General features: G+C 45.2%; 1 protein-coding gene across 1 annotated transcript; it reads left to right on the top strand.

Moving 5' to 3' along the window:
• Window positions 1-1,723: 1,723 nt before the first annotated feature.
• Window positions 1,724-27,442, top strand: GAD1 (glutamate decarboxylase 1). Its single transcript, XM_052675808.1, has 17 exons — window positions 1,724-1,972; window positions 3,153-3,302; window positions 4,967-5,029; window positions 8,657-8,815; window positions 9,373-9,615; window positions 10,410-10,500; window positions 14,877-14,989; window positions 16,324-16,439; window positions 16,524-16,603; window positions 16,806-16,860; window positions 17,569-17,685; window positions 17,840-17,904; window positions 20,049-20,127; window positions 21,089-21,238; window positions 22,109-22,216; window positions 22,713-22,802; window positions 23,836-27,442. Exons 2-17 carry the CDS (start codon window positions 3,233-3,235, stop codon window positions 24,007-24,009), a joined length of 1,773 nt encoding a protein of 590 aa, XP_052531768.1. The 5' UTR covers window positions 1,724-1,972; window positions 3,153-3,232; the 3' UTR covers window positions 24,010-27,442.
• Window positions 27,443-27,450: the final 8 nt, after the last annotated feature.

Consider the following 27,450-nt stretch of genomic DNA (forward strand, 5'->3'; position numbering starts at 1 on the left):
AAAAATAAAAATAAAAAAATCAGAGGCAGCAAAGACAAAAACACCTTGATACAATGTCAGGACCACCACAGCAGCTGGGCATGCACCTGGCTGTATACATGGTTATGAAAAGAGCGTGCGCTGCAGGGGTGTTCAGTGCTGAGCGCGCAGTGTACCTCCGGACATGGGGTGCTGTGCGCATAGGATGGCTTTGGGGCTCGGTCTCTGGCGGGGGCACGGAACGCCGACAGCTGCCTGCCGCCTCCCGGCCTGCTGGGCCTGGCCTTGAGATACAGCGCCACCTGGAGGGCCTCGGAGGCGGCGCCAAGCCCCGTCTGCTTCGCTCCCCACAGCGCTCTGCCCGGCCGGCGGTGGGGGGCTAGCAGCGCACGGAGCCGCGCGGAGCTCTGCCTTCCCCGCCTCCCTCGGGGCCGTTCGGAATCGCTCGCGTTCGTTCGGAATCGCTCGGGAGACGCGGGGCGCGAGGGGCGCTGTCCGTGGTGCCGAACCTTGCAGCTCCGAGGTGCTGCGGCGACGGAGCTTCGTGACCCGGCGGCTTCCCCTTGGGGCTGAAGCCCGGTGTTTGCTCCAGGGCACGGTGCGGGGGGGGTGTCACCTTTCAGTGATGGATGGCTTCTGAGGTCTCTGTGTGATCTTTCGTTGATTCCTTACTCTGCCATCCTGCCACGATTTCCTGTGAATGTCCATTTCCATTTGTAGCGACAGTGAGCTACAATTGTATTTCTCACGCTCCACGTCGTGCAAACGCTTTTCCCGCTTGTCTGAAACCACCTTTAAACACCATCCCCTGGAATAGATGGCAGAAGGTCACGTCATCCCAGACGGTCAGCACCTCGGTGCGTCTGAAAGCTGACTCGAGTGCTCTCGTTGTTTGTCCTCTGTGTCCACTTCCTAGACAGTAGGTCTGCTAGGCAAAACAGTCGCCTTGGCTGCATAACGCCTCAGTCTGTCGCTCTCCTTTCCATGGAAGAGTTGAAGTTTCTGCCCTTCACCTCAAGCCCCTCAGGAAGAACACCTCCCCGTTGCCCTGCACTCTGCAAGTGGCTGAATCCTCCAACCCCACCTGCCTGCTTCCCTCCTCCCGTCTCATTGTGTATTCTTTCCAGCCCCTTACGTGTCATCTCTGCGAGCAGAGATCGCTTTGGGCGTCTGCGTAGTTACCACAACACGTCGGTGCCTAGCACCACATTCACTGCCGTGATGTGTCAGCAAAGCATTGCTTGGGGTGTGGAGTGGGAAAACGTGGATTTAGGACTGTCGGAGGTGCAAAAACAAATGTTCTGCGTTTTAGCAAAAGGATGGCAGGTGTAAAGCGGTAATCCAGCGGTAGCACTGGGAGAGTCACTGAGATCCAGATGTTCCCGTGCCGCCAGGAAGGCACCAAGGAACCGTGGTGCCCGTGCCTCTGCCACCCTCTGGCGGAGGGAAAGAGGCGGTGAAGCGGGCCGCGGGGCGGACCGGAGCCTGGGGCCGGAGGTGAGCCCGGCCGCCTCGCCTCCACGCCGCTGTGTCCGGCGGCACGCCCTGAGACGTTGGGGCGAGCCGGCGCTGTCTATGGAAAGCGGGAAGCGCCGCTGGCACCGGGACTTGCCAGGCGGCGAGCGCTGCGTGGGGGGCCGGCTCAGACCGGGGGCCTGCGCTGCGGGGTGAAGCGGGGCCGCCCCCTCCAGTCTCCGCCTCAGCCCCGTGCGGAGCCGCGCGGAGGGGGCGGCGGCAGCTCTGTGACTCATGCCTGCGTCGAAGTAGCTCAGCCGGCGATTCACGCTTTTAAAAAAGCAAATCCGAGTACTTCTGGAAAAAGAAAAAAAAAAAAAAAAAAAAAAAAAAAAAAAAGGTCAGCTCGCATTAAATTCCGCCTCGCGATTGGTATTCCGACGTCGTTTCTGGCGGAGTTTATAAGCGGCGAGTCGCTCCCGGTTGGAGTCGCGCTGCTGCCTGGGCTCCGGTAGCACGGCGGTCCGCTCGCCCCTCGGTAAGTCTCCGCTCATCGGCGTCCTATTTACAAAGCTTTGAGAACAGCTTTCAGGATCCAGAGCTTTTGTTTCTCCTAAATTTGGTTTTGATCGCTGTCGTAGCTGCACAGAGATAACGGGTATTTGGAGACAGCCAGCGCCTTAGACATCGCGTTAACCTGTTACTTCGCTTCCAGGCATTGTCTGAGGAATCGCTTCTTCTTATGATCGTTTTCTTTTTCATCTTAAAAAAGCGAAATACCTGTTTATCATTGAAATTATCGATGCGTTGCGTTTAATTGGGGACGTAAATCCGCCCAACAATGGCAACGAACCGTTAGCTACCGACGTGAAACCAGCAGCTAACAAAGAAAGCTCTCGTTCGTTACCGCGACCTTCATTTTCTTTGCAAGGGGAATAAAATAAATCGCAGGTAACTACGGCGATGAAAGGACGAGCGGGGCCCTGACCCGGCCGTTCTCTGCCGACACCCGGGTGCCGGAGGGTGGAGGAAGGAGCACATCTGGTGGGATCAGGGCCGGTCTGCTTCCTCCGGCCGCCTCGTAACATCAGAGCCGGCAGCTTGCATGGCAAACGGGCCGTGCTGGAGCGTGCCTTGCCCCTGATTTGCTGAAACGTGTGTGCAAACGCATACATGCATGACGTGTGTCGTTGGGCTTGGGCAAAAATGCACCTTTGTTGTGGCGGGGGTTTAGCGGTAGGACGCTCAGCCTGGCGTGTGTTTCGGGGATCGGCTGATAAGGCACGGTGATGGGTTCCGATTGGGATTGTAAGTCGTCATCGGGGCCGGTCATTTCGAAGCCCGCTCCCCATATTGGCTTCCATTTGAGGCGAGTCACCTCATCGCCTTGCTCAGCGGCCACCGATATAATTGCGATAGACTTCACGGTCGCTAAACCCGTCGTTCCGGCGCAAGGGTAGCGCCTCGGCATCCAGAGAGGGGACACGGCTGCTCTTCAGCCTCTCGAGGCATCTTCCCTGTTTGACCCCCCCCGGAGCGGCCGCCTCCGCGCCCGGCAGCCCCACTCGGCCCGGGAGCCCGACCTGTCCTGGGACCTGTCCTGCTATCCGGGGGCAGCCGCCTCCCACCCGCCGGCATCCACGCCCCCCCGCGCGGTCCGCCAGAAGAGCGGGCTTCTAAACGCGCCTTCTATCCTTTCCTTCCTTCCTTCCTTCCAGTAAATTCCTCGCTGCCCGCTCTCCTTCGGAGGAATATCGAAGGAAAGCCGAACTCCGGGCACTGGGGCTGTTCTGAAGGGATGGCTTCCTCCGCTCCTTCGTCCTCCAACGATGCTCCGGACCCCGCCCCAGCCAATTTACGACCCACAAGTAGGTTTTATTATTTTCCTCGTTTAAAGCGTTTCGGAGGCTCTCTCCGCTCAGGGTCGGGAAGCCCCGTTTCCAAACGAAACGATCGATCAGTGCCACCCGTTCCGCGCCGCCAAACAAGGTGCGAGAGGTGCTCACACAAAGGAACCGCCTCCCAGAGGCAGCGGGGTCTGTGAGGCGGTGAGAGACCCCCGCAGCCCTTCTCTAACTGCCTTGCGGCCACGTCTGACGGATATGGGCGCTGAGCTGAACCGCGGGCGGCCGAAAAATGGGGATGTTGTTGGGGCGGGGGGAAAACGAATCTGTGGAGGGGCGAAGTTACAGCGGTGGCTCAAAGCGGGTTCTTCCCCTGCACATTTTATAAATGCTAATGCTAGCGCTTCCTCTCAACCCTCGCTGAAGCCTATAATCAAGCGAAATTGGGATGCTAATTGCAGCTTTTCAAAGCCTTGTATCCCTAATTGCACTGAATTCTCTTTGGGTTATTGAGGTGCGAGTGGGAAGCGAAGGCTGCTGCAGGTGGATGTGGGATCAGCTGACTGCTGGCTGCCAAAATACTGAAACAAACGAACGGCTCGGTGCTATAAAGAGCCAGAGACAAAGAGCGGGCGGCAGGAAGAAACGAAAGGTTGAGCGGCACAGCGGAGAGGGATCTGTTTTTACCCTGGAAGGGCTGTCGGGGCGATGAGCCATGGCTGTCATTGTCCCGCGGTCGGGGGGAGGGGGAGAGCGCTAAGGCTGCCTCCACCGGGGTAAAGGGCTACACAGAGGGGCAGTGCAAGAACCGCACCGCCCGACCCCGCCGGGAGGGTCCCTCTGCCGCGTCCGGCAGCGCTCCCCGCTGCTCACCGAGCCCTGAGCCAGGCTCCGGACCGCTCTCTTCCCTCCCTCTCTGGTTCGCCATGTCTGCGGCCGTCCAACAGCCCGTGGAGGCTGTGCGGGATCGGGCGTGGAGCGGCGGGTCCGTACTCCTCTACCTCGTCCCAGCGACAGTCCCACTGCTCCGCCGCCGGCGTGGAAGCTGGTCTCCGCGGCTCGGCTGTGCATGGGCCGAAGCGGGCTCTCCTTTCACCTCAGTCCGGGTCCGTGATGGGAGCCCCGCCACCCTCCTCTCACTGTCTCGGCGGTGCATGGCCGGGGCGCGTTTCGCATTACCAGGGAAGAATTCGTTCCCGTCGGGCCGGCCGCGATGCACCACGCAGGAGCCGTGGGACTCCACGTCGCCTGGCGTTTCCTGGGGCACTTAGGGCCGTGCAGCCCGGTTGAACCGTCGCGGGCAATGGGTGTCGGGTAGGGCAGGGACGGAGCGTCCCCGGTGCGACTGCCGGCGGCCCACAGCGCGGCCCCGGCTCAGCAGCCACGTCCTTTCATCCAGACGAATAGTATTATTCACCCAATTAATTCCTGAACTCGTCTGTAACCCCATTTCACGCCACTTTATTTTAAGCTGCCACTTCCCTGGAGCCCCGCCAGTACATGATGGGATGCTCCGGCCCCAGGTGCCGTTCTCTCTCTTCCCGGCGCTGTCGCCGCGGGGAGGAGGAGTCCCAGCTGCCCACCGAAACGGCGGGTCGGGGAAAGAAAGAGATGGGGAAGCGCAGGGCACGGCCGCGGTCCCACCGAGGTCCCGCCGCGCCAAGCAATGCCTCTGCCCTCTCTTGCAGCCTACGACTCGTGGTGCGGCGTGGCGCATGGATGCACCAGGAAGATCGGCCTGAAGATATGCGGTAAGTCCTCCCGCGGGACGCCCCACTCCGAGCTCCGGCACGCCTCTCCGACCGCGCTTCGTCGGGGCACGAACCCCTCCGCCCCAGCACCGGACGCACCGGCCTCAGGCTCCCCCTGGCGGGCTTTCGCAGCTCCACGCTGTGCCCCGGGTGCGCTCCCAGATGCCCGGGCGCGGGTGGGACGGCCGCTGCCCCTCCGCCCCTCCTGCGGCCTCCGGGGTGCGGGGAGCGGGGCCCAACGGGAGGCGAGTGGGGACTTGGCCGCCTCTCCGTCTGAAATTGTTCAGCCTTATCGGAGTAGAAAATAGGGATCTCCTGGGGAAAAAAAAGATTAAGGAGAGCCTTATTAAAGAGCAATCCGTCAGCGGGCTGCGCTGGTAAGATAGCGCTGGCAGCCAGTCAGCGCGCAGGCACATGGAACGCAGAAAGGGAAACAAATGCACAATCAGATCGCGATGTTAGAGCAGGAGATTCATTTGCAGATAACGAGCTGTCGTCCTGCTCCGGATTTCACAGCGGCGCTTTCGCTTTCGGAGACAAACAGGCTGATTTTCATTTATGATGGCAAGAATCGTTCCGCTGTGCCCTGCGAATATGGACCGGATTTCCCATTCTCCTACTGCCTCTGCGTTGGTTGGCGGGGGGGAGAAATGGACGTTTTGCCCAAGCAATGACATACTTGAGCTCCTTGCCCTCCCCCCCCGAGCCGAAGCTCACTCGCTACACGTTTCGTTACATGGAAGTTTGGACTGAAAAAGGACGAGGGTGCAAGTGCGTGACCTGAGACGTATTAGTGATCCCATCGGCACCCGGAGGCATATTACCGACAGCCGCTTGGCTCTATAAATAGCCCTGGGCCGGGTGTAATGGAGCGTTCCCCTTCGCTGCTGCGGCGATGGGCTTCTCATCATCGTTTTAATTTAGCCTGGCGAGCAGCGCTGATGCAGTAACGCCCCGCTGGGCCCGCTGCGCGCCGCCGGAGCGGGGTTATGGGGGGACAGCACAGCTCCCTCTATGTGGGTGCAGGTTCAGATACACTGGAAATGACACGCCCCAGCACCGCTTGGGGTCGGAGAACGGCAGGAGCGTGTAGTGCTGGCTTTCTGAAGGGAAATCAAAGCCAGCACGGATGCTGTCGGGTTTGTTCTGCTTTTGTTTTTGTTTTTGATTTTTTGTTGTTGTTTTTCTTTGTTTGTTTCCCTTTTCTGGCTTTTTTCTTTGTGTTTGGCGAGACAAATATCCCATGCCCATGGGGCTCGGAATAGGGGGGTTCGATCGCAACTAGTCTTTGTGCTCTGCTGAGCCTTCAGCCCGGGATGTGCCAGCTCCGCGGAACGGACGGGAATGCTGCCTTCGGGAAATACATGGAGCACAGAGCTAAGGCTGCCAACCCCTAATCACACGTGCTAAACAAGGCAACGTCAAACTGTTACAACCGCTATCTCCTCGTCCATGCCTTTCGCAAGACACTGTTCCGACACTAAATGCTGAGCCGTCACAGAGCTGTGGCAAAGCAGCGCCTCGGGTTCGTTCCTTTTTGTGTCACGCAGAAATCGATTCGCTTTGAGAATGCGAACTTGAAATAAGGCTCAGCTCACAGGGAGCGCGGGTTCTGAACAAAGGGTGGCTCGTGTATTGGTGCCTGACATTCCCGGTAATTACATACCAGAGATTTACCTGCCGTTTCCCCTCTAACAACGGACCGGCGTCAGGATGAGCCCCTTACCTGCCTGAAAGCCACTGTCTGAAGGGAGCCACTATAAAACAAAAATAATAATAATAGTATTTTAAAGAGGTTTCAGAGACTGTCACCTCTTGTGAAGTGCGGGCAGTTTTCTCCCTGCGTCCGGAGCCGCGTGCACGGCTCCTGCAATTAGCAGCGCAGCTGGGGCCGATTCTGCAACCATTTGCTTAGGATCGGTGGAAACACACAGCGTAAGAAAACCCGCTCAGGTGCGTCGGCAGCTGCTCGGTACCGGCTGATGGCCGCTAGCAGCGCACGCTGGGAGCTCGGCTCGTGCCCGGAGCACTCGGGATTCACGCTGCCTGTGGAGAGCCGGGGCTCAGCGTGAGCGGGGAGACGCGGGGCCGTCCCTGCCAGAGGGCTCCCATGCCGTCTCCTGACGAGTCCCGATGTGGGGTCACGCAGATCCGCGATCGCTCCGGGCCCGAGGAGCTCCCTCACAGCCCGCCCTCTACTTGCACACGTTCGGCCTCTTCATGCCCTGCCAGCAGGCCGTGCTCTGCTTCACTCTGGATCTCTGTGTGGTTTTCTTTCCAAGCGGGACACAGGCGCGACCCGGTCGGGCATGGAAGGAACCCACGAGCCAAGGCTGCCGCACTTCCCTGCGGCCCGGGCAGCACCAGCAATGTGAACATCCTCAGCTAGAGCCTTCAGCAACGCCCAGAGCCCGGCCCAGCGGCACCCGCCTCTCGCGGAGCCGAGAAGAAGAATGGGCAGGAAAGTACAGAGAAGCGAGGCCACGGCTCTGGGGAAAGATGGGAGCTCCGGAATTCAGGCTGAACTGCACCAGCTTCAGTGTTAGCCGTCCGCCCAACGAGTGGGAGCCCCTGACTCACTGCGAGGACCGTTAGTGGTGGTACCAACGCAGTTACGTACAAATAGAGCCCGTCGGTCCCGAACTGTGAGGAGCTCGGGGCACGCGGCCAGGAGAAGCGGCGCAGGGGGCCGCGGAGGAACGAAGTTCCAGCGATGGTTTTCCTCTCCCCGAAGTGTTCATTTTTGCCGATCAGCCCCCAGCACGGGGGGGAGTCGGGCTCAGCTGTTCCTCAATCAAAACAAAACCGCAGAGAACGCAATGGCCGCCTCGAGCACTGCGGTTCAGCCTGGCTCTGCTGCCGCCTGCCCCAGGCACCCCGTACCGCCGGGAAGTCGGAATCCACTGCCTTCGTTGGCAAAGGAAAGGGCAGCGCCACGGATGTTTTGTCAGGCATCATCTAATTCAGCGGAACAAACCCTGAAAAGCGGCTGTTGGCCGTACTCTGGTATCGCAGTGAGCCCAGGTCCTAAGCGCCGGTGGGAGCAGAGCCCCTGGGAAGGACTAGGGCAATGGCAAAAGCTTTGGGGCTCGTTCTGCCGCGGGCACCTTTCCCTCTGTGAGCGGGGAGGGGGCTCGGTGGGTGCTGCCGCTGCCCTTAGGGCACCGAGGAGGAGGACGCAGAACGGCCGCCCCACTCCCGTGCCTTTTGTGCGTGTGAGCACCACGAGAAGCAAAGTGGCCCTGATTTTCATCATACATCATTGCCCCTGTCTGTTAGGTCCATAAACTTCGCCTGCAGGCTGAAACAGCATTGACTCATCCTGAACTCTCTTCCAGTGGCTGATTACTGAAGTGGAATCTGTCTGATCGACTTAATAAGAATGTACCACTGCACTAAGTGACAAAAATTTGTTTTTTGCATGGCTGGGTTTTTGCAGTTGATGGCATTTTGAGCTCTCCTCCTGGAGGCAAATAAGCCCCATAAATACTCTTATTCCTGACCTCATTAGTCAGATCCAGAGCAAACGCTGCTTTGAACTGTTATCTAGAGAGCTGCTGTAGGTATTCCGAAACATGTTGGGAAGCGAGAAAACCCTGACCTGTGCACCTTGCAATAACGATGTAGGGTTCCTGCAGAGGACCAACAGCCTGGAAGACAAAGGACGGATCGTGGGCTCCCTGAAGGAGCGGCAGTCCTCCAAGAACCTGCTGGCGTGCGAGAACAGCGAGCGGGAAGCCCGGTTCCGCCGCACCGAGACAGACTTCTCCAACCTGTATGCCCGAGGTAAGTGCTTCTGCAGCTCCATGCTCCCTTGCCAGCCTCAGCCCGGGCTGCTGCTCACTGGGGAGCTTCGGAGGAAGCCGTGCTTGTGTTCGCTGAAAGCCGCGCTGGCTGTGCTTAAAAGTTTTTTGAAATGCAATTTGCTGTACTTTCGATCGTCTTCAGCTCAGCTCCAGCTGTTCCTCCAGGGTCACTCCAGAGGCAGCTCGCAGGAGGAGCGCAATTTCGTATTTAATTAATTTCCCCTTCAGTAGATCAGCAGTAAACGGCCTGTGGCTGCTAGCATAGGACCGGAGATCGGGAGGGTGGGGAAGGGGTTGTTGTTGTAGTTGGGATTTGAGTGCTTCTGGGAGGCGAGCAGCCAGTAGCGTTGCAATGCCGCTCTTTCCCGTGGACCCAGCAGTCCCAGGTAGCCAAGGCTCCTCCGTGCCTCCGTCCCCTCCGGCAGCGCTGAGCCGGGGCCGCGGCTCCCAAGAGCCGAGATGGCTGTGGGCGGCCGGGGGCTCTTCACTTCCGCCTCTCGCTCCCTAAGCCGGAGCTGACGGCTGCTTTGCCCGCAGATTTGCTACCCGCTAAGAATGGCGAGGAGCAGACCATGCAGTTCCTGCTGGAGGTCGTGGACATACTCCTCAACTACGTGAGGAAGACGTTTGACAGATCCACCAAAGTGCTAGACTTCCACCACCCGCACCAGCTGCTGGAAGGCATGGAGGGCTTCAACCTGGAGCTATCAGACAACCCCGAGTCCCTGGAGCAGATTCTGGTGGACTGCCGGGACACGCTCAAGTACGGGGTGCGGACAGGTGGGTTCCCGCACAGTACCGGGTAGGGTCACACACACGGCCGGCGCTCCGAGGCTGCTCTCTATCCCGCGGGACTCTTCAGTGGGGCCGCCCCGGACAATGCAAGTGGTCCTGCAGGGTCTGTGCCGTCCCGCTGTCCCCAATGCAGGCCCCGGCGCTTTTAGCAGAGCCCAGAAACACGTTTTTAAGACGTAATCTCCTTCACTTAATGAAATGCGAGCTGTCTGTACCTCCGGGGAGCAATATCATTAGGTAAATGAGAGCATAAATGACACTGAATTTGCAGTTTTTCTTCTTTATGTTCATCAGACGTTTAATGCAAAAGAGAATGAAATCCCAGGAACCATCAGTACGGGAACCCCGCGGAGTACAGCCCATTCCCGGGAGCCGCCTATCCATCCGGGTCCTGACGCGGTGTCCGTGCGCTGGCACTGCGCTGAGCACGGAGCCCCGCTGCCGTCCCGTCAGCTCCCCGCTGGCACGTCGGTGCCGTGCCCCTCCCGGAGCCGCGGTCCGGGCACGGCTCCCTCGGATGGCGGTGGGAGATGACGGGGTGGCTCCTGGCATAGCGCCCCGAATCGCGCGTGGCGGCGACGGCGAGCAATGCCGGTGAGCGCTGAGGGGCTCTCGTGATAGAAACGTCCATTAACGTGATGCTAACGCTCTTACATTTATGCAGTTGTTTAGGAAGCGCCGTCGGCTGTGTCGCGAGTGCTGCGATTTGTGGCAGACGGCATAAGCTCGGCGCTGCGGAGCTGACAGAGCCGCTCTAAGCTGCTCTCGTTCCCTTGCAGGTCACCCGCGCTTCTTCAATCAGCTGTCCACGGGCCTGGACATGATCGGCCTGGCGGGGGAGTGGCTGACATCTACCGCTAACACCAACATGTAAGCTGCCGCGCTAGGGTGGTGCTTAGCTGGCTATCGCCTGTCGCGACAGACGTGCACTCCAATGCCGATTGCTTTGTGTCCATTAGAAGTGTCTCCCCTGACTGTAATGCAGAGCAAATAGTCATATAGACTGTAACCCCCGATAAACCCAAATATCCCAGTGCACACGGTTAGTTAAATATGCCAATTCTAATATAAAAATAATGATCTGATCCTTACTGAACAACATTAAATAATCCTCATCTCTCAGATCACTCTTACTGATCTTTTCCAGATATATTTTTTAATTGTTTGTCTCTAGACTGGGTAATTCCATATTAGTATCAGTGGAACACAAACTATGTAAAACAATTGCTTGTCCTCCTCTTGGCTTCAGATGTATCAGAATTGGGCCACCACCTGTCCCTGTGCTGCTTATGGGTGTCCTCGAAAGGATTAAAACATATCACTGAAAGTTAATGTGGTGATAGGGAGGGAATTGCTCAGACTAAGGTTTGTAAAAGCAGTACATGAATAAATAAAGCATTAAAAACTAAGTTACATTTAGAATCTGTGGGAAAACTACCTAGATTTTCTTTACCTTGATATTATTGAAAGCTTAGTTAATGAAATTAATGCAAATTAATCAATTTAATGAGTTAATGAAAGTAAGTGCATGGTATTGTACTGAATTTTTGCAGTAAAGAGCATAATGTGCAAAGAAAACTTCCTGACAGTTTTTTTGTGTTGATTTCTATATATTCCAAAATGTGCCTTCCCCTTTAGCTCTTCTTTGGGTGTGTTTTAACAGTAAAGCTGCCTCTAGTCCAGGTACCTTGCTGCTTATTGGCAGAATGCAAGAAATGTAGCTGCAGGTCTGAACGTGAGCTTTTTTCCTCAGGTCCATCCACAAGCAGGTGCTCCGTTAAGTGCAGCTGGTTATTAGCAGTTCTATGTAGATTGCAAGCTGTGCCTGTTCTGTGGCATTAGTACTAAGGAAAACAGTATAAGGTGCTCCAGCAAAAACCAACCTGTCCTTTACAATTATCATCTTTTCAACTAGTGTTGTTGCAATACATATAATGTATTACAAAGGACTCAGTGTAAAAGCTGTTTGGGAAAGCAAAGCAAACAACACCAGTGTACATTTTAATAGTAAAGCAAGGATTGCAGGGTGCTCTTTTCTCAGTGCCATGAGTAAAAGCTAAAATGTTTCTGATTGCATATCTGAAATTGCTTAAATATTGTTCCTCTGTGACAAAAAAAAACAAGCTTCAGAGCATCATTTTGCAGGCCTTGCTCCGTTCGACTGACCGAGTTATCCCAGCTTAACTCTCCTTTTGTAATAAATGAAATTGCGCAAACATGATAAGGGATATCAGAATTCAGCTCTGTGGCAGGCTGTGATAACCTTAGGAAATGTTGCCATCATTATTAAGAACGTCACGTTTATTCAGTTCTGAAAAGCAACTGTTTAATGAAGTTGCTTTTGTCTTTCTTATTTTCATTTTAACAGTAAGTTCTTGAATAGCTAGCTCTGCAAAGCTAACTTCTGATCCATTTACATGAACATATCCTGCAAATAATATTCTGCAAGCATTTGCATCTATTTATTTACATGAGGTTTGCCAAATGGAAAGTGGCATATTGCTCTTCTTTTTTTTTCAGCCAACCAAGGTCAACATGATGTGCCTTAGAGTAACGCAGTAATTGCAAGTATGGTTGAAGCAAAGTGTTTGTAAAATACGAGTTCAGAGTGCTGACAAGGTTATTAACAGTGGCTGGAGCAGCTCTTTGAGCTCTGGGGAGCATACCACTTGTTTTGAGCAGCGTTCCAGCACAGAAGAGCAGCTTCTGACCTTTATCTAGGAGCGGCTTTCACCTTGCAGTTACACAACCATGTAATGCAACAGTAACGTTGAGTTGCAGTAGTGAATGTCCTCCATTTGTCATCTTTCTTTTCCACCTGCAAAGAGACCTAAAATACTACTGTACACTTAGAGGAATAGATTATTATTCTTTTTTTTCCTCAAGAGAATTTTGAGTAACAGAAACATCTGCATTCTCTTAAGAAATATTATATTGTCATTAGCAAACATTCCTTAAATGGCACTGTGAAGACAATCGATTAAATTAAATGTAATAAGCTCCCCACATCGACTTGGAAATAACATACCAGTGTGTTTTTTGTAGCTCAACCACTGAGCACAGGACTTTGCTGGAATCCTCAGGTGATGCCACTATTCAGTCAGCTCTGGGGATCTGTCACTTGGAGGCTGGAGAGCAATAGTATGATCTGGAAGTTCCCTTTATGCCCCAGTAGCTAAGATGAGAGAATTATATTTATAGTATTATGCATCACTGCTTATGAAGATGTAACATATAAGAATGATATACAATGCTTTATATTTGTCCTGATAAAAATGCATCTGCCCCTAGGTGAGTGAAGAATTAGCACTGGCCACTCCTAACATAAACCCATTTGTTTCTTTTGTTAGTGAAGACCTAGGGCTCGTGACTAGTGTTAATTTATGGAAATATCTGTAACTGTATACCAAAAATGAAATCAGTATGTTTAATCAGGAGATTGGGTGTGAAATACATGTTCTGGGATTTACAGAAATTTTCAAAATCGTTCAAGTTTAAAACAGGCAATGATTTGTACTGACCTTGAGCAAGACATGACTTTTGAAATTGTAGCCATCTTCTAACACAACTACACTGCCCTATTACTTACAACCATCCACTGTGGTTTTTTAATTTCTTTGTCAGACTTCAGGGACTCAGAAAATAATTGCACAATAAAATCAATAGACTCTATTTTACTTGGGTTTTGGTACATTTTCAATTTCCCATGTAATGTCTCAGTATTTTATAAACAAAGATCTTGCTTAATATTGTGCGCTTCTTGTATAAACACTGAAGTCTTTCAGGAAGCACATACAGGTGAACGTGCCAGGTTTCCAGATAAAATTCAAAATGCATTTAAACTGATGGAGAAAATCACTTCGACTTCAGTTTGTCTCGTATATAGGCTACACAGTACACTGCTGAGCTCCTGTTGGCTTCAGGAGGGCATCCTGTCTAAGTAGAGATTGGAATGTGCCTCAGAAAAGGGTTTTCTTTGAAAAAACACAGAACAAAATGAACTGTGGTGTTTTTTATACTGAGAAGGTTTCATGCATCAACTGGTTTGTTAACATTATATCTCTGTAATCATTGGTAGCACCCAAATTCCAGATTGGTATTCAGCTGTCTGTCTCTGACAGTTCTGATCATGATAAAACCAAAAGAAATCGCATTTTTTGCTTCTCAAAATAGCAGTGACAGCTGTCAGCAAAGATATGAACTTTAATATTTTAAACTAAACAATGTAGACATAAGTGAAATATATGCTTTCAGGAATAACTTGTGCCCCTAGGGTCTGCCATAATAATTCTCAGTGTCATTTTAGTATTAAAGAAACAACATGTAAATTGTGGTGAAATTATTTACATTGAAAACAAAAATGATCACGCAGTTTCAAAGTGTCAGGGTGTCACCCTCCTAAAGATTCTGTTTAAAATCACAGCTGGAATGCTTAGTTTCTTTCTGCTCCTACGTTCTTTCCCTCCCTCCTTCCTCCCCTCCCCCCACATCTCTATCTATCTATCTATCTATCTATCTATCTATCTATCTATCTGTCTATCTGTCTATCTATCTATCTATCTATCTTATTTATTTTCCTTGGCATACCCAACACTCAGCTTATTTACAGCAGTAGCAATTTATCCATGTAGTTTCCTCTCAAGAAATGGTTGTATGGCTGTCACTTTCCATTGGCAGATCTGTCAGTGACATCATGGCACACCAGGCTATGCACTCCTTTTTGCCTTCAGTAAATGGATACAACCGTTGACTGCTGTCTTGTATTTGTAATTGGTAATTAGAAAATCATCATTTATAATTACTCTTGACAGTTATTGATCACATGGTATTGTAGAAATAAGTTGTCCTTGGAGATCATCAACAGAATAAATCCACATAATTAATTGTATTTAGACTTTGGAGCCCTAGCTCAATAGTTCTAATTATGACTGTGGTTAGCTCATTGGAGTTCACTGTTTTAATAAAGAATTGTCACTTTGGGAGACGAATGTGCGGCAACATAGCAGTCAGAAGCTCTGTGATAGAGAATATTAGGTCTCATGTTGGTTGTAATAGAGAAGTTATTGGTATTGCAGGTCTTTATAGACCAGTATATCACATATTTTTTTTCCGAGCATATTTGCTTGCATAAGGTTTGCGATATCAGATCCTTGAGTTAGAGAAAAATTTTTAGAATCTGAAGCAATTGATTGTGTTTTTTGAATCTGTATTTAATTTTGTTTGTTTTGTTTGCTTTACCCATACAGGTTTACATATGAAATTGCCCCTGTTTTTGTCCTCATGGAACAAATAACACTTCGAAAGATGAGAGAGATTGTTGGATGGTCGAATAAAGATGGTGATGGAATATTCTCACCTGGTGAGTTTTTCTCTTGTGTTTGGAGGTTTGACTAAAATTTCAGAAGTTAAAATAACCATAAGCTTTGTCTGAATGTCCACTTTCTGTGTGAAATATCTGCAAGACCAAACAAAATGTCAGAGTTTTAGAAATAGGAATTTCCTACATGAAGTATATGCATTGTTCAAGCATCCCACAAAGAAGAAAAAAGAGATTTTATTTTCGAGTATGTCTATCTTGGCTACATAGAACACTGGTAACATTTTTAAAGCTTGGTTACAAATTCTGGAACATGGTTAGGCATTTAAACACCCTTTGTTGTGCCTTATTTCTTGGGCTGCTAACCTCCAGAACCATGTCCTGCTATTGAGAAAAAGAGACTACGTGTAACTTTCAGAAAACCAGCTGGCTTCCCAAAGTGTGGTTCTGAAGAACAGGCCACAGTTGTCTTCCTGTTACGGTGGTATAAAAGCAATCAGCAGTTATAGATAAGAATCGGAAAACACGTGAAAGCCCCAGGTCCATGTCTGGATAATGGGCATCCAACAGTACTCCAGGTATCTGGGTTTGTTGATGAGGAGAAGACCATCCTGTTTCAGAGAACAAAGGACAAATATTACCTCCTTTTGGAACAGGCTGCATAAAATCTAGGAAAGCTCTCTTGCTTGATTTCTTGTCCCATGTATGAGAAAATTTTTGCCAATGTTCTGGTTGGTAATGAAATAGTAGTGAAATAAATTCTCCTAAACTTTATGGATGATATTCTTCTTACTAAATTTTGACATCTGCATTGTACAGCTAAGATATCTGGACTGGGCTTTTTGTAGAATAAGAGAAAGAGAAAAAAATGTTTTTCACAATGTGTTCACACTCCTCAGATGTATCAAAATATACTAGTTGAATCAGCCTGAAAGTACCTCTTTCTTTAAACTCACTATGAAGGTAGCTTAGGATTACTATCTTAGTTGGAGAAACCTATCTTTTAGGCATCTGGTTCTGTATTTACAGATGAGATGGGATAAATCTATACTGTACATGACTTTAGCCTCAGGAGAATTTGATAACTTCCCATTTTTCTTACTAACAGGAAGCTGTCCTGCAAAAGCAGTACAATGAAAACTGATAATTTTAGGAAAGTGTTACAAAATAGTAGCAATTGAAAGAGCTGATAGATGAGGCTATTGGTATAACTTTCTAGAGCATCTGCTCTTATGCTACTTAGACAGATGCCTCGCTTTTCAGAGATTTACTTTTCATAGTTCGCTGTCACTTTCCCTGATAATGCCAAAGTGTCTGGTATAATATTCATTTTTTCTTATCACTATTTTAGTATTCATTTGTTTATTCATTCACAGGAGGAGCCATCTCCAACATGTACAGCATAATGGCCGCACGCTATAAATATTTCCCTGAAGTTAAAACCAAAGGCATGGCTGCAGTCCCTAAACTGGTTCTCTTTACCTCAGAACATGTGAGATTACACTTCTAACTGTTAATTTATTGATGTACATTTTGTTATTAAATGACCCCTCCATATGCACGTGCTTTCCTGCAGAGTCACTACTCAATAAAGAAAGCTGGAGCTGCACTTGGATTTGGAACAGACAATGTAATTTTGATAAAGTGCAATGAAAGGTAAGATGGATGCTAATGTTTTGATATATTAAATGTGTTCATCTGTTAAATTTGTTTTGGTATACTTAAGGTCTGGTTCAATACAGTGTGTCGAGTTGCTAATCACCTGTTGAGAAAATGCTATTAAGTTATTTCAACTGTAGCTAGTATTTCTATATACAATCTTCAATTTTCTTGGTCTTTGTTTTTACAATAATTACAGAGGCAAAATAATACCAGCTGATTTGGAAGCAAAAATTTTGGAAGCAAAACAAAAGGTTTGTAATTTTTGTTTGTCTTTTTTTTTAAATAGTGCTTAAATGTTTGGCTTAATAAAATGTGCTGCTTTTTCCTTGGAAGGCTGAGGGGTAGCATTAAATAAATACATTATAACAACATAATCTTGTAATAGTATTTTTCAGATTATCTATTTCTGTATTGTTTAGGGAATTATCTTGCAATGGTTTCTATTTACATAAATACATTCATAATCTACATAAAATATTAAATAATGTTTTTTCTTTTTTTTTGTTTTGTTTATATATTGTCTCACATCTGTATTTTACGACTTTTAAAAATAACTTTATCTTTGGAAATACATGAAAAAATGCTAAAATGAGAAATTAAAACTTTTTTTGCCAAACTTTGATGTTTGTTCAAACCATCAAAAATTCTGTTGAATGATAATCCTAAAAATTCCCTTAGCTTCCAAGTGTGAGAGTGCAGGGTCAGTAACTGTAGCCAGTAAGCTTGATTTTGAAGCATTCATTGTTATTCCTTGCAAGGAGAAATCTAACTGTTTTATATAAAACCACCAAAGTTAATGCTACCAAGATTGTTCTTGATTTCTTAACTTCTTTACCCTTGCATACTCCAGAGAGTTGCAGTTCACATTTGTTTCATCTAATTCAAAATCGTGATTTTCACTTTTTGTTTTTCCTGAAAGAGGCTGTGTTCTGTAAATAATCCTGTTATTTGCATTGTAGGGATACATTCCTCTCTTCGTAAATGCAACTGCGGGCACAACAGTTTACGGAGCCTTTGATCCAATACAGGAGATTGCAGATATATGTGAAAAATACAACCTCTGGCTCCATGTAGATGTAAGTAATTGACTGACGTGCTATTAGTCAGGCAATGGAGGATTTAGGTTTACATATTTTGTCTTGAAACAAAATATTTATTATCCTGAGTAAGTTAAAATGTGTTAGACTTTTCAGAATGACAAATCTTCTCTTTTATTCTCATTTCTTCCAGGCTGCTTGGGGAGGTGGACTCTTGATGTCCCGAAAGCATCGTCATAAACTGAATGGAATAGAAAGGTACTGCACAGTTTGTTAGTAATCCTGTTATTTAACTTAGTGAAGTACATGACATTTCCAGCAAATTCATCTTTTCATGAATTTGTGAATAAAGAATTTAAATATTAAATTAACTAGAAGTATAACAAACAATTCTGTACAAGACAACAGTAAGGTGTATATATACATCAGAGAAAGTCAAGTTTCCAAGAGATTCAAAGGAATGCAAGGATATCACTTGGCAAAAAAATGGAGAGGAGAGTGTTCTTGGCATAGTTTTTAAGGGATTATAAAAATTGTCTCCAGATTTCTCCTGAAACTGTTCTGTCATAAACTGCTGCTCATCTGAAGAAAAGTCAGAACAGCAATGAAGAACCAGAATCATAAGATCTTCCTCATAAGATCTTCCCCCATCACTGCAAATATCAGCTTCCAGGAAAGTAAAAAGAAGATCTGAAACAAGCTCTACCACATCCTCTTTAATAATTACCAAATTCCTTCCTTGAGACAACTGTGCCAAATGTGGACAATTTCTAAAGGCATAAATGAGAGCAGTGGATGAAGTCCTTCATTAAATAGACTTTCCCAGTGGTGGGCATCTCGTACTGTAAGAAAGAATGATGTGTGGCAGGACTGGTAGGAGAAACATATGGGCAATTCTGGCACAGTATAGGATGTTATAGCAGCTCTGAATCAGCAGAGCAGTATGCAAAATCCAATTTGCTAGTCACAGACAACATATCTTAATATGAAATTGGTATTGTAAAAACAATTTATTTTACCTACGCTAGTTTAATTGGCACACCTATTTAACCTGCTGGTCCACACTGCCTAAGAAAGCTCTAGAAGGAGGGTATACCCTGCAGATGCCACACTATGCCACATTATTCTTTTGCCTGAGATATGCTTCTATCCAGCCTAGTGCAGATGGAGGTTGGATTTCTATCTGGAATCTTTATGGAATATGTGGTCTTCATATTAGAGTGAATGAATTGTCATGTTGCCTGAAACAGGAACTGTGGCTGTGCTTGTTTTCTGGGAGCAGTGGGTAGGAGTGGGGGAGATCACTTTGAAATTTCATTCAACAATGTTTCAATAAGTTGTTACAGGCAGTTCAGGCTGGGTATCAGGAAAAGGTTCTTCACCAAGTGGAGCTTCAATCACTGGAACAGCCTCCCCAAGGAAATGTGGCACCGTGCTTTCTGGTGTTCAAGAAGCATCTAGACAAAGCTTTTAGAAATATAGTCTGGTTTTTTTGTGTAGTCCTGTGTGGAATCAGGAATTGGACATGATGATCCTTATGGGTCCCTTCCAACTTGGGATATTCCATAGTTCTATGATTGCATGAACACATGTGTAGTCTGTTAAATATCTTTACGTGGTTTCCTTCTCTGGAACATGCAGTGAATCAAGGGATATTTGGTAATTAATAGCTTGGGGTGAGGAGGTCAGTGGACATATTATGTTGGTACATTTATTTTAGCATCAACATTAAACTGTCTAGATTGATATATTAAAAATATAGAATGTCTTATCTTGGCAATTAAATTAGATGATCTTGTGCATCCACTTGCATGTACGCTTAAGGAGTCTTAACCTTTACACACAGAATGGTAGGATTATAAAGTTTTATAGCCTTTTAATGGTCCATGGGCTTAGCAAGATAGCACAGAAAAGGCCACTTTTGGCTCTAGCTGGAAAACCAGATAAGCATTCAAAGTGAATTTTCCTTTACTTTTACATTTCCACCAACTGTTCAGCAAATAACTATACTTTTCTAGTGCTCCAGATTGTTTCCTTAGTTCTTTGTCCCATCACACAGTCCATACTGTTTTTGTTAGTTTTGTTAGTACTGTTTCTAAAGTGGGATTCTGGGGGGGACAAAGTTGCTGTTTCAGTTAATCAATGCAGTCTGACACTAATTACCTGTTATAAATAATAATACAAACTGATCAGCAGTCTGATATTTGAAGTCAACACGAAAATCCCCTTTACTGGACAATACAGCTGGGAAAGGAGACACAGACCTGAGGCAGTAATAATCTCCATAGTAAAGTCAGCTGGTTAAAAACTATGTTTCCAGCTCAAAGCAGATAACTAAGGCAAACTCCAGATTGAATTTCTTTTTTTCAGACCAATCTGAATGTGTATGTTATTATTTTCAGAGCTAATTCAGTCACTTGGAATCCACACAAAATGATGGGAGTATTGCTGCAGTGTTCTGCCATTCTGGTCCGGGAGAAGGTTGGCTTTATATTTAGTAATTAAAAAGTTAAAAAAGTTGTAACTATCAAATTTTGCTTTTCAAAAGAATAGTGCACAATCATTTGGGTTTATACTGTACTTAGGAAATCGCTATTCCTTTATGTTTTATTTATTTATTTATTTATTTTTGTCAATGTTGTAAGCAATACGGGTCAGATCCTCAGCTGTTGGATCTTTGCATATTCTAACTGCACTACAGCTATGCTTGTATACTTGCACCTGCCTCTTCATTCCCCTGGTATACGGGATGTACAGCAGTGATCTGAGTGATTGGTCGCAGTCTAAGCCGCTTAATTAAAAAAGCTTTTTTTTTTTTTTTTTTTTTAAATCTTGCACGGTATTTTAAAAATTTCTGCTTAACATATAGGAGTTTTCTCCTTTGTGTTTTCTGTGTAGACTCTTACCCATAATTTAGAAGTTTCTATTGGCTTATAGGCCATCATTTTAAAAGCAGCGATTGTGATGCACCCCTTCTCCTTGCTTGCTAAGCAAAAACCATCCAGGTTTGATAATTAGTGTTTATAATCACTATTAGTGTTAGGTGTCAGTAAATTGGACAAAACATGAAGTTGGAGACTTCAATTTTTTTTTTTCTCTACATTTCTTGTAGCTTTATGCAGCCCTGAGAGGATGCAACTGTCACCTACTATGTAATTTAATACATCAAATATTTGGGTCTTAAAAGCACAGCCTTATGGTACGAAATGAACTAAGTTAGTGATGGAAATTAAGAATCCAAATGCATTTGAGGAAGTTCTGAGGAAAACACCTGAGTTCATGAAATCTTGTCTGTATCTCAGGTTTACAAGACAAGGTCCGTTTTTCATAATTTGTCCACTTACAGAGCAATTCTTCTGTATATATTTGATATACAACTTTAGGTATCATTAACGTGCACATATGCAACATGCTTCATGTATGTACGTGTTTTTCATTACAGGGTATACTTCAAGGCTGCAATCAAATGTGTGCAGGATATCTTTTCCAGCAAGACAAACAATATGACGTATCCTATGACACCGGAGATAAGGCAATACAGTGTGGTCGACATGTGGACATTTTCAAATTCTGGTTGATGTGGAAGGCAAAGGTAAATCATAAAAGCCCACTTAAAACATCAGAAGTTATTTATTTAATTTATACATTTAATGCAATGGAAGGCTTTCTTAATACTCGTGTAAACACAACCTCTAAACACACAGATACGTGGTCAGAAAAGAGCCGTTCAGCTAATAGAACAATGTTAACCACCAGTTCATTTGGCTGAAAATGGCAAGTTCTAAGTCACTAGATCAGTGTTGTTCAGGAATGGTCCTGCAGTACGGTAATGAGTAACAGTGTGCTCCTATTATTTTTAGTTTTTCATTCATATGCAGAAGTGTACTTTTTAAAAGTTTTGGTTTTCCTATTTCATTTATTATCAGCACTCATCTTTTCAAAGAGATTATTATGATCTTTCAGAAGATCAGCTGCTACAAAAGACCAGTAGGTAGGCAAATGACTTTAAGCAGACAAGCTTTTATTTGCTGGCTTTTTAAAACACAGAGTTCTCGCAAACTGTTTAAATGAAATAGATTACTTCCCAAATCTTACTCTTTCCGTTGGAATTCCCTTCCATGTCTGCAGTCTTTCAGCAAGATCTGGGAAAACAAGGCTTAATGTTTCAGTTTTTAGAAACTGAAGAGAACTAAAGATGCTATATTAAACATATCAAAAGTCTTTCCTGTAAGCATCATAAATGCTCTTAGGAACAGAACAGAACCCAATGGTGATTACGGTTTGTGACCCATTTAGCTGCTTCTGATGCAACTGGTTGACTTGACTTCTAAATTGCTAGAAATAATTCTACTAAATGTTGTATGTCTGAAGCCATTTTAGAGTGAAATGTCTCCGAAAAGACGATTACATCTGAGGAGGAAAAAGTACTTTGTGATTAATACTAACTTTCTTTTTAAAATAGGGTACAGTGGGATTTGAAAATCAGATCAACAAATGCCTGGAACTGGCAGAATACCTCTATACTAAAATAAAAAACAGAGAAGAATTTGAGATGGTCTTTGAAGGAGAGGTAAGTTTACTTTCGCCTAACCAGTGTGCATGGGCCAAATTTATGTGTTTTGCAATTTATGAATGTAAAGCATGAAGCTACATTAATGCCATCTATTTATGCTGAGATTCCAGGTGCCACCATGTATTTCACTGCAAATCTGCTGTTTTTGCAATATCTTGCGTTACTAGTGTCACTGTATGAAGTCTTTGATAGAATAACATAAATATCTTGTCTCTTCATTGACTATGAAAAGGAAAATAGAGTTACCCGTGTAGGGAGCCTTGAAAGCAGTTCCCTGTAACACTGCATGAAGGTAGAAGGCATTTGCCAGGTGGCATTAACATGCTAAGATGGGACAATGTATAAGAAATCTCATAGGGCAGATGCAAAGGCTTAGTTCTGCAATTCTTTTTTTTTTTTTTGGCTTTCAGATCTGTGCTAAAGTATATCATCCCTTAAAGTACATGATTGACCTGTATTTCTTTACTCTGTATGTGTTTGGTTCTTTTTGCAGCCGGAGCACACGAATGTATGTTTTTGGTATATTCCACCAAGTCTCAGAGGTATGCCAGACTGTGATGAGAGACGAGAAAAGCTGCACAAGGTACGAGGCTTATGCTAAATGCAAAAGTATAGTCTGCTATTTCAGCCCAAAGTATTCTTTTCATTGAAAATAATACGTGTCTGCGTTCTCAAGTTCTAGGTGCTAGGACCAACATTCTGCCATATCTTGTTATGGCTTTGATATTTATCTCGAGCTGGGGTTGAAGTCACGTTTTTCCTGTGAAGCAAAATACAGAACACAATCAGGCTTTGTTTGTCTGTTTGTTCCCTATTGCTCCTGTGGTTCCAAAAGTGTATTGGCATGGCTGGGCTCACCTAATACTGCATATTAAGACTGCTGGAACAGTATTTCTTATAAATTAAAGTGAGGAAGTGTAACAGAGGCAAATGCACAGTACCGCAAAACTGCTGGAAGGTTTCCACAGCTTATGCTAGCAGAAAATATTCCTTACATCACAGATCTGCTTGAGAAACTTCTGCTGTTCCTACCTTGTCCCTTTAGCAAGTTGACTGTGAGAATAAGCACGTTTTCTTGAAAAGCATCCATGGCCCTCATAAAGTTGATTCTGGAATGAGCTTTCCAAAAACAAAACAACAACAAAAGAAATACTCTCTCGTCCCCAACATTTCTTGACCTCACAATCACACGTATCTCTTTTATCCAAAGGCTGTAGTAGAACTGTGCACATTCAGTACTTCTCTCTCAAATGCTCAGGATGTAAGAGTAATGATAATTAATCAGGACATACAAATTATGTACATTAGATATATTAGAATATTATGTTCCGAATATATGAGGATGCTGCTAGTCTCTTAATCAAAAAGATTTCTTAAAAGATTAATACTATAATTGTCAATTCTACTTCAAATACCCAATCCCTGAAGCTTTCCAGCTTTCTCTTACAGATCTTACATTGCTTTTCGAAACTGTCCATTTCATGCCTCTTTGTTTTCCCTACATTTAGACAGCTTGCGATATTCAAAGAAAAAACAACAATTCTCAGAATCTCTTTTTCTCTCTCTGTCTCTCTCTTTGTGTCCCTCCTCCCCTCCCTCTATTTTCAATTCTAAAGGTGGCACCGAAAATCAAAGCCCTGATGATGGAGTCGGGTACTACCATGGTTGGATATCAGCCTCAGGGCGATAAGGTCAACTTCTTCCGAATGGTCATCTCAAACCCAGCAGCAACTAAGTCTGACATAGACTTCCTCATTGAGGAAATAGAGAGATTGGGGCAGGAGCTGTAGTACAGTGGACGAGTTATTCATTTCTCTAATTCACTGTTTTCCAGTACTGGTTATTTTTTTAACCCAGCTCTGCAGAACATGTTTTAAGGAAATTCTCTTTCTGTAAGTTTCAATCTCCTAAGACGTCCTTAAGCAGCGACAAAACCTTATAGGCTACTGAAATATATGTGTATTGCTAGATCACTGTACTGAGGGAAAATGCATTATCTTGGAGTTGAAGTACTGTTGACTCTTAGATTGGTCTTGTTTTTTGTCAGCAGGAAATTAGTAAGTGTGAAAATAGAGAATTAAGTGAACTCTGCACAGTATATATGTACAGTATAAATATATATCTATAATTATATATATATATACATATATATATATAAATATATAAAGAGGTTATGAACTTAGATCCAAGCCTCAGCATGTTTTCCACTTTAAGAAAATTAACTTTTCCTTCAGCAACTAATGATGTGGATAATGTGCTACAGGTTTTCCTGCCAGGTAAATAGACACATAGAAACATTTCAAAAAAGTAGAATCTTAGGAGCTAAAGAAAATGTGTAACAGTACTGAATCTTGTTGTTGGTGCTTCTGTCACATACGAAACAGCAATCTCCAACAGCACCTTGGAGTAAAATAGTTGTATTTCCCCTTTAGTGTCACATCGGGGATAATAGTAGCAGAGTCATTGTAACAGGTATATTATTGCTGTATTTTTAGAGGTTAATTTGTGTAGATTGTGTATATTATTGTTAAATGACTTTGTGTAAAAGGATTTAAATGTAATAGTTTTACAGCAAGGTAATCGTTGAATTGTAGGTATACAAAATATTTGCTTATTTATATGCAGAGATTTACCATGCTGAAGAGTTGTCTTGTATTTTCTTCCATTTGTAATGTATCCTATTTATATATTATTGAAGTTCCAAATAATGTTTATGGTATTTTAGTGTATTTGTGAGCCAAAGAAAAGATACAAAAGTATTAGCTAAGACTTTCATTTAAATCCTAGTGCCCTTAAAATGATAATTTACAGATAATTTTACTGATTATAAGGAGTTCTAACCTTGTACGTAGGCTGTCAAATAATGAAATCCCCTTAATCTATTGGAAATTTCAGTTTATTAAATGTAACGTCTGACTGTCTGTTAAATGTTCTGAATGCTTTTCTAGTGAATATTGGTTGCTAACCAAGGCCCCTGTTTTTGAGTTGTACATCAGGACTAATCTCTAGGACCATTTTAAGTAAATTCCGTAGGGAAATTCCTGCAGGTCTGTAGCATTCACGTGGGAGTCTAAATGAGCATTGTTCTTTCAGTGAAATTAAATTCACTGTATGTTTGGAACAAAAAAAGAAAGGAACAAAAATTCATCTCAGAATCTTTTAATACAGCTGACACGTCACAGCATTTTAAACCAGCCAGACTTTTCAAAGTGTAGGCACCAGAGTCATCTGCAGCTTGTTCACTTTTAATCATTGTATAATCAATACTAAAAAGTGGAAAACTCCATAGCGAAAGCAGAATAGTGGAACAAAATGAAAATTCAATAGTTCTCTGTCTACAGAAGTACTGTCATTGTGATAAATGGAATATGCTTATTTTAAACCTCTTCATATATGACTCTAGGTCTATTATCCCTGCAAGTCAATAATTAGCTGGGTTTCCTTTTTTTTTTTTTCTTTTTCCTCCAAATCAGTAATGAAAGTATTTTACAGGTGTTCAGTGAACGCACATTACGCCATCCTCACATCCTCTTCACCCCCCCTTCATTCCTGTGGAAAGCAAGACAGTTACAAGATACCAGGCACTTCCATCCTGCAGATCCCATGGGTTGTCTTCTGAGGATGCTGTCTCACATCTTCAGCAGGGTCAGAACGGATAGAAGGAAGAATCTTAAAATGGTAAATAGTGTATCATGCAGCACAGCCTTTCCAGCTTTTCATAGGAGTATTGTTCATTCCCCTTCCACAGCACAGTATTTCTGTTATGAAGTTACTTTCGTCAATACAATGGAGTTAGGATCTTACTTTTTTCATCTTAAGCATTAACCTTCTTGGATTATATTGCTGATATCTTGCTATGTTTTTACTAGTTAACATTTTTCATGTAAACATCTGCACTGAGACCTGACACGCAGAAATAGGCGGTGTGAATACTGACTTCAGTAACAACTTTCATAACACTGCCACTCGTTATAAGCTGCACAGCAAAATCATACGGTCTGTCACTGGGAACTGTTTTTAAGAGCAGAAAGAAGTTGCTTTGAAAGGAAAGAGCTTGCCGCATTTCAATTGAAAGTCTTCCGTCGGAGAGCTGGTCTCTCACAATTCCTCACTTATTAGTCCAGCCACAGAATGTTAAAGGATCTCCCTCAGTCCTTGTGGTTTATGAGAAACAATGCGAGTAGGATAGTCAGATCAAAGACAGTTAACTACTGACCTTCCTTTGCTCCCTTGTCAAGTTAACTCACCAAATGTATTACGAAAACTGTAAGATCCAGCTTACACTTCATTTTCTAATGTTAACATTTTAACCCCGTGGATCTGGTATCCAGTTCATCCTCTCAATATTACAGTAATTGTATTTGAAAATTTTATATTCCTTAGAAGCACGTGAACTACAGAGAATTATCTGATGTAACTGACTGTGAAATCACAGGACAGATTGTAATACAGTTTACTGGCATTCATACAGCAAGCTTTGGGCAGTCCTGTGATGTAGTCAGAAATAGAACCAGATCTCCTCAGCACACAGTCTGTGTTCTGCTTGCTAAAATTCCTGCTGCTTCATTTAGTGAAGCATCTTGCTTTTTGGAGGTAAGAAGCAGCAGAGGTTGTAGCTGACGATTTGTATCCAGGAGGAAGCCGAGCTCTTCCAGCTTGCCTCAGAAATGAGTCAGTTAACACAGAGGTGTTTTCTCCAGAGACAGGTACTTTAAATCCATTTGTCAACACTGTGAATTTTATCTTGCCTTTCTGCAGTGCTGTGTCTTGTCACAGGTGATACCACAATTGTATCTTTTCTTAATTTTAGTATCAGTCACAGGGCTCATAATTTTTTCCAATGTGGTTAGCTGCTTTTCACTAGGAGTTGGAACTTCAAGGTTGCTTCCCACCCAAGCCATTCTATGATTCCATGATTCACCAGGAAGAAAACTCATCTGTGTTTTCTTCTCAGTAGGTAATCTCCATCTGTGAATAATATCTTGCAGCTTCTCAAACAAAAGGTTACCTGGGATGTTCCTGTTTTTTTTCTTTTAATCCATACTCTACTGGCTGTGAGAGTTCAGGAGGTATGGACATACAGAAATATTGGCTAATTCAAAGCATTACTATTTCAGGTGAGTAACTTTGTTCTTCTGAGGCTTAGAATACATTCTAAGGTAGCAATTTTGTCTTTTAAGTTACTTTTAAGTAATCACTGTAATTTGGGATGGGTGAATTCAGATCAAGTT

This window comes from Tympanuchus pallidicinctus, unplaced genomic scaffold (assembly GCF_026119805.1).
Source record: "Tympanuchus pallidicinctus isolate F22 unplaced genomic scaffold, pur_lepc_1.0 scaffold15, whole genome shotgun sequence".
Lineage (NCBI taxonomy): Eukaryota > Metazoa > Chordata > Aves > Galliformes > Phasianidae > Tympanuchus > Tympanuchus pallidicinctus.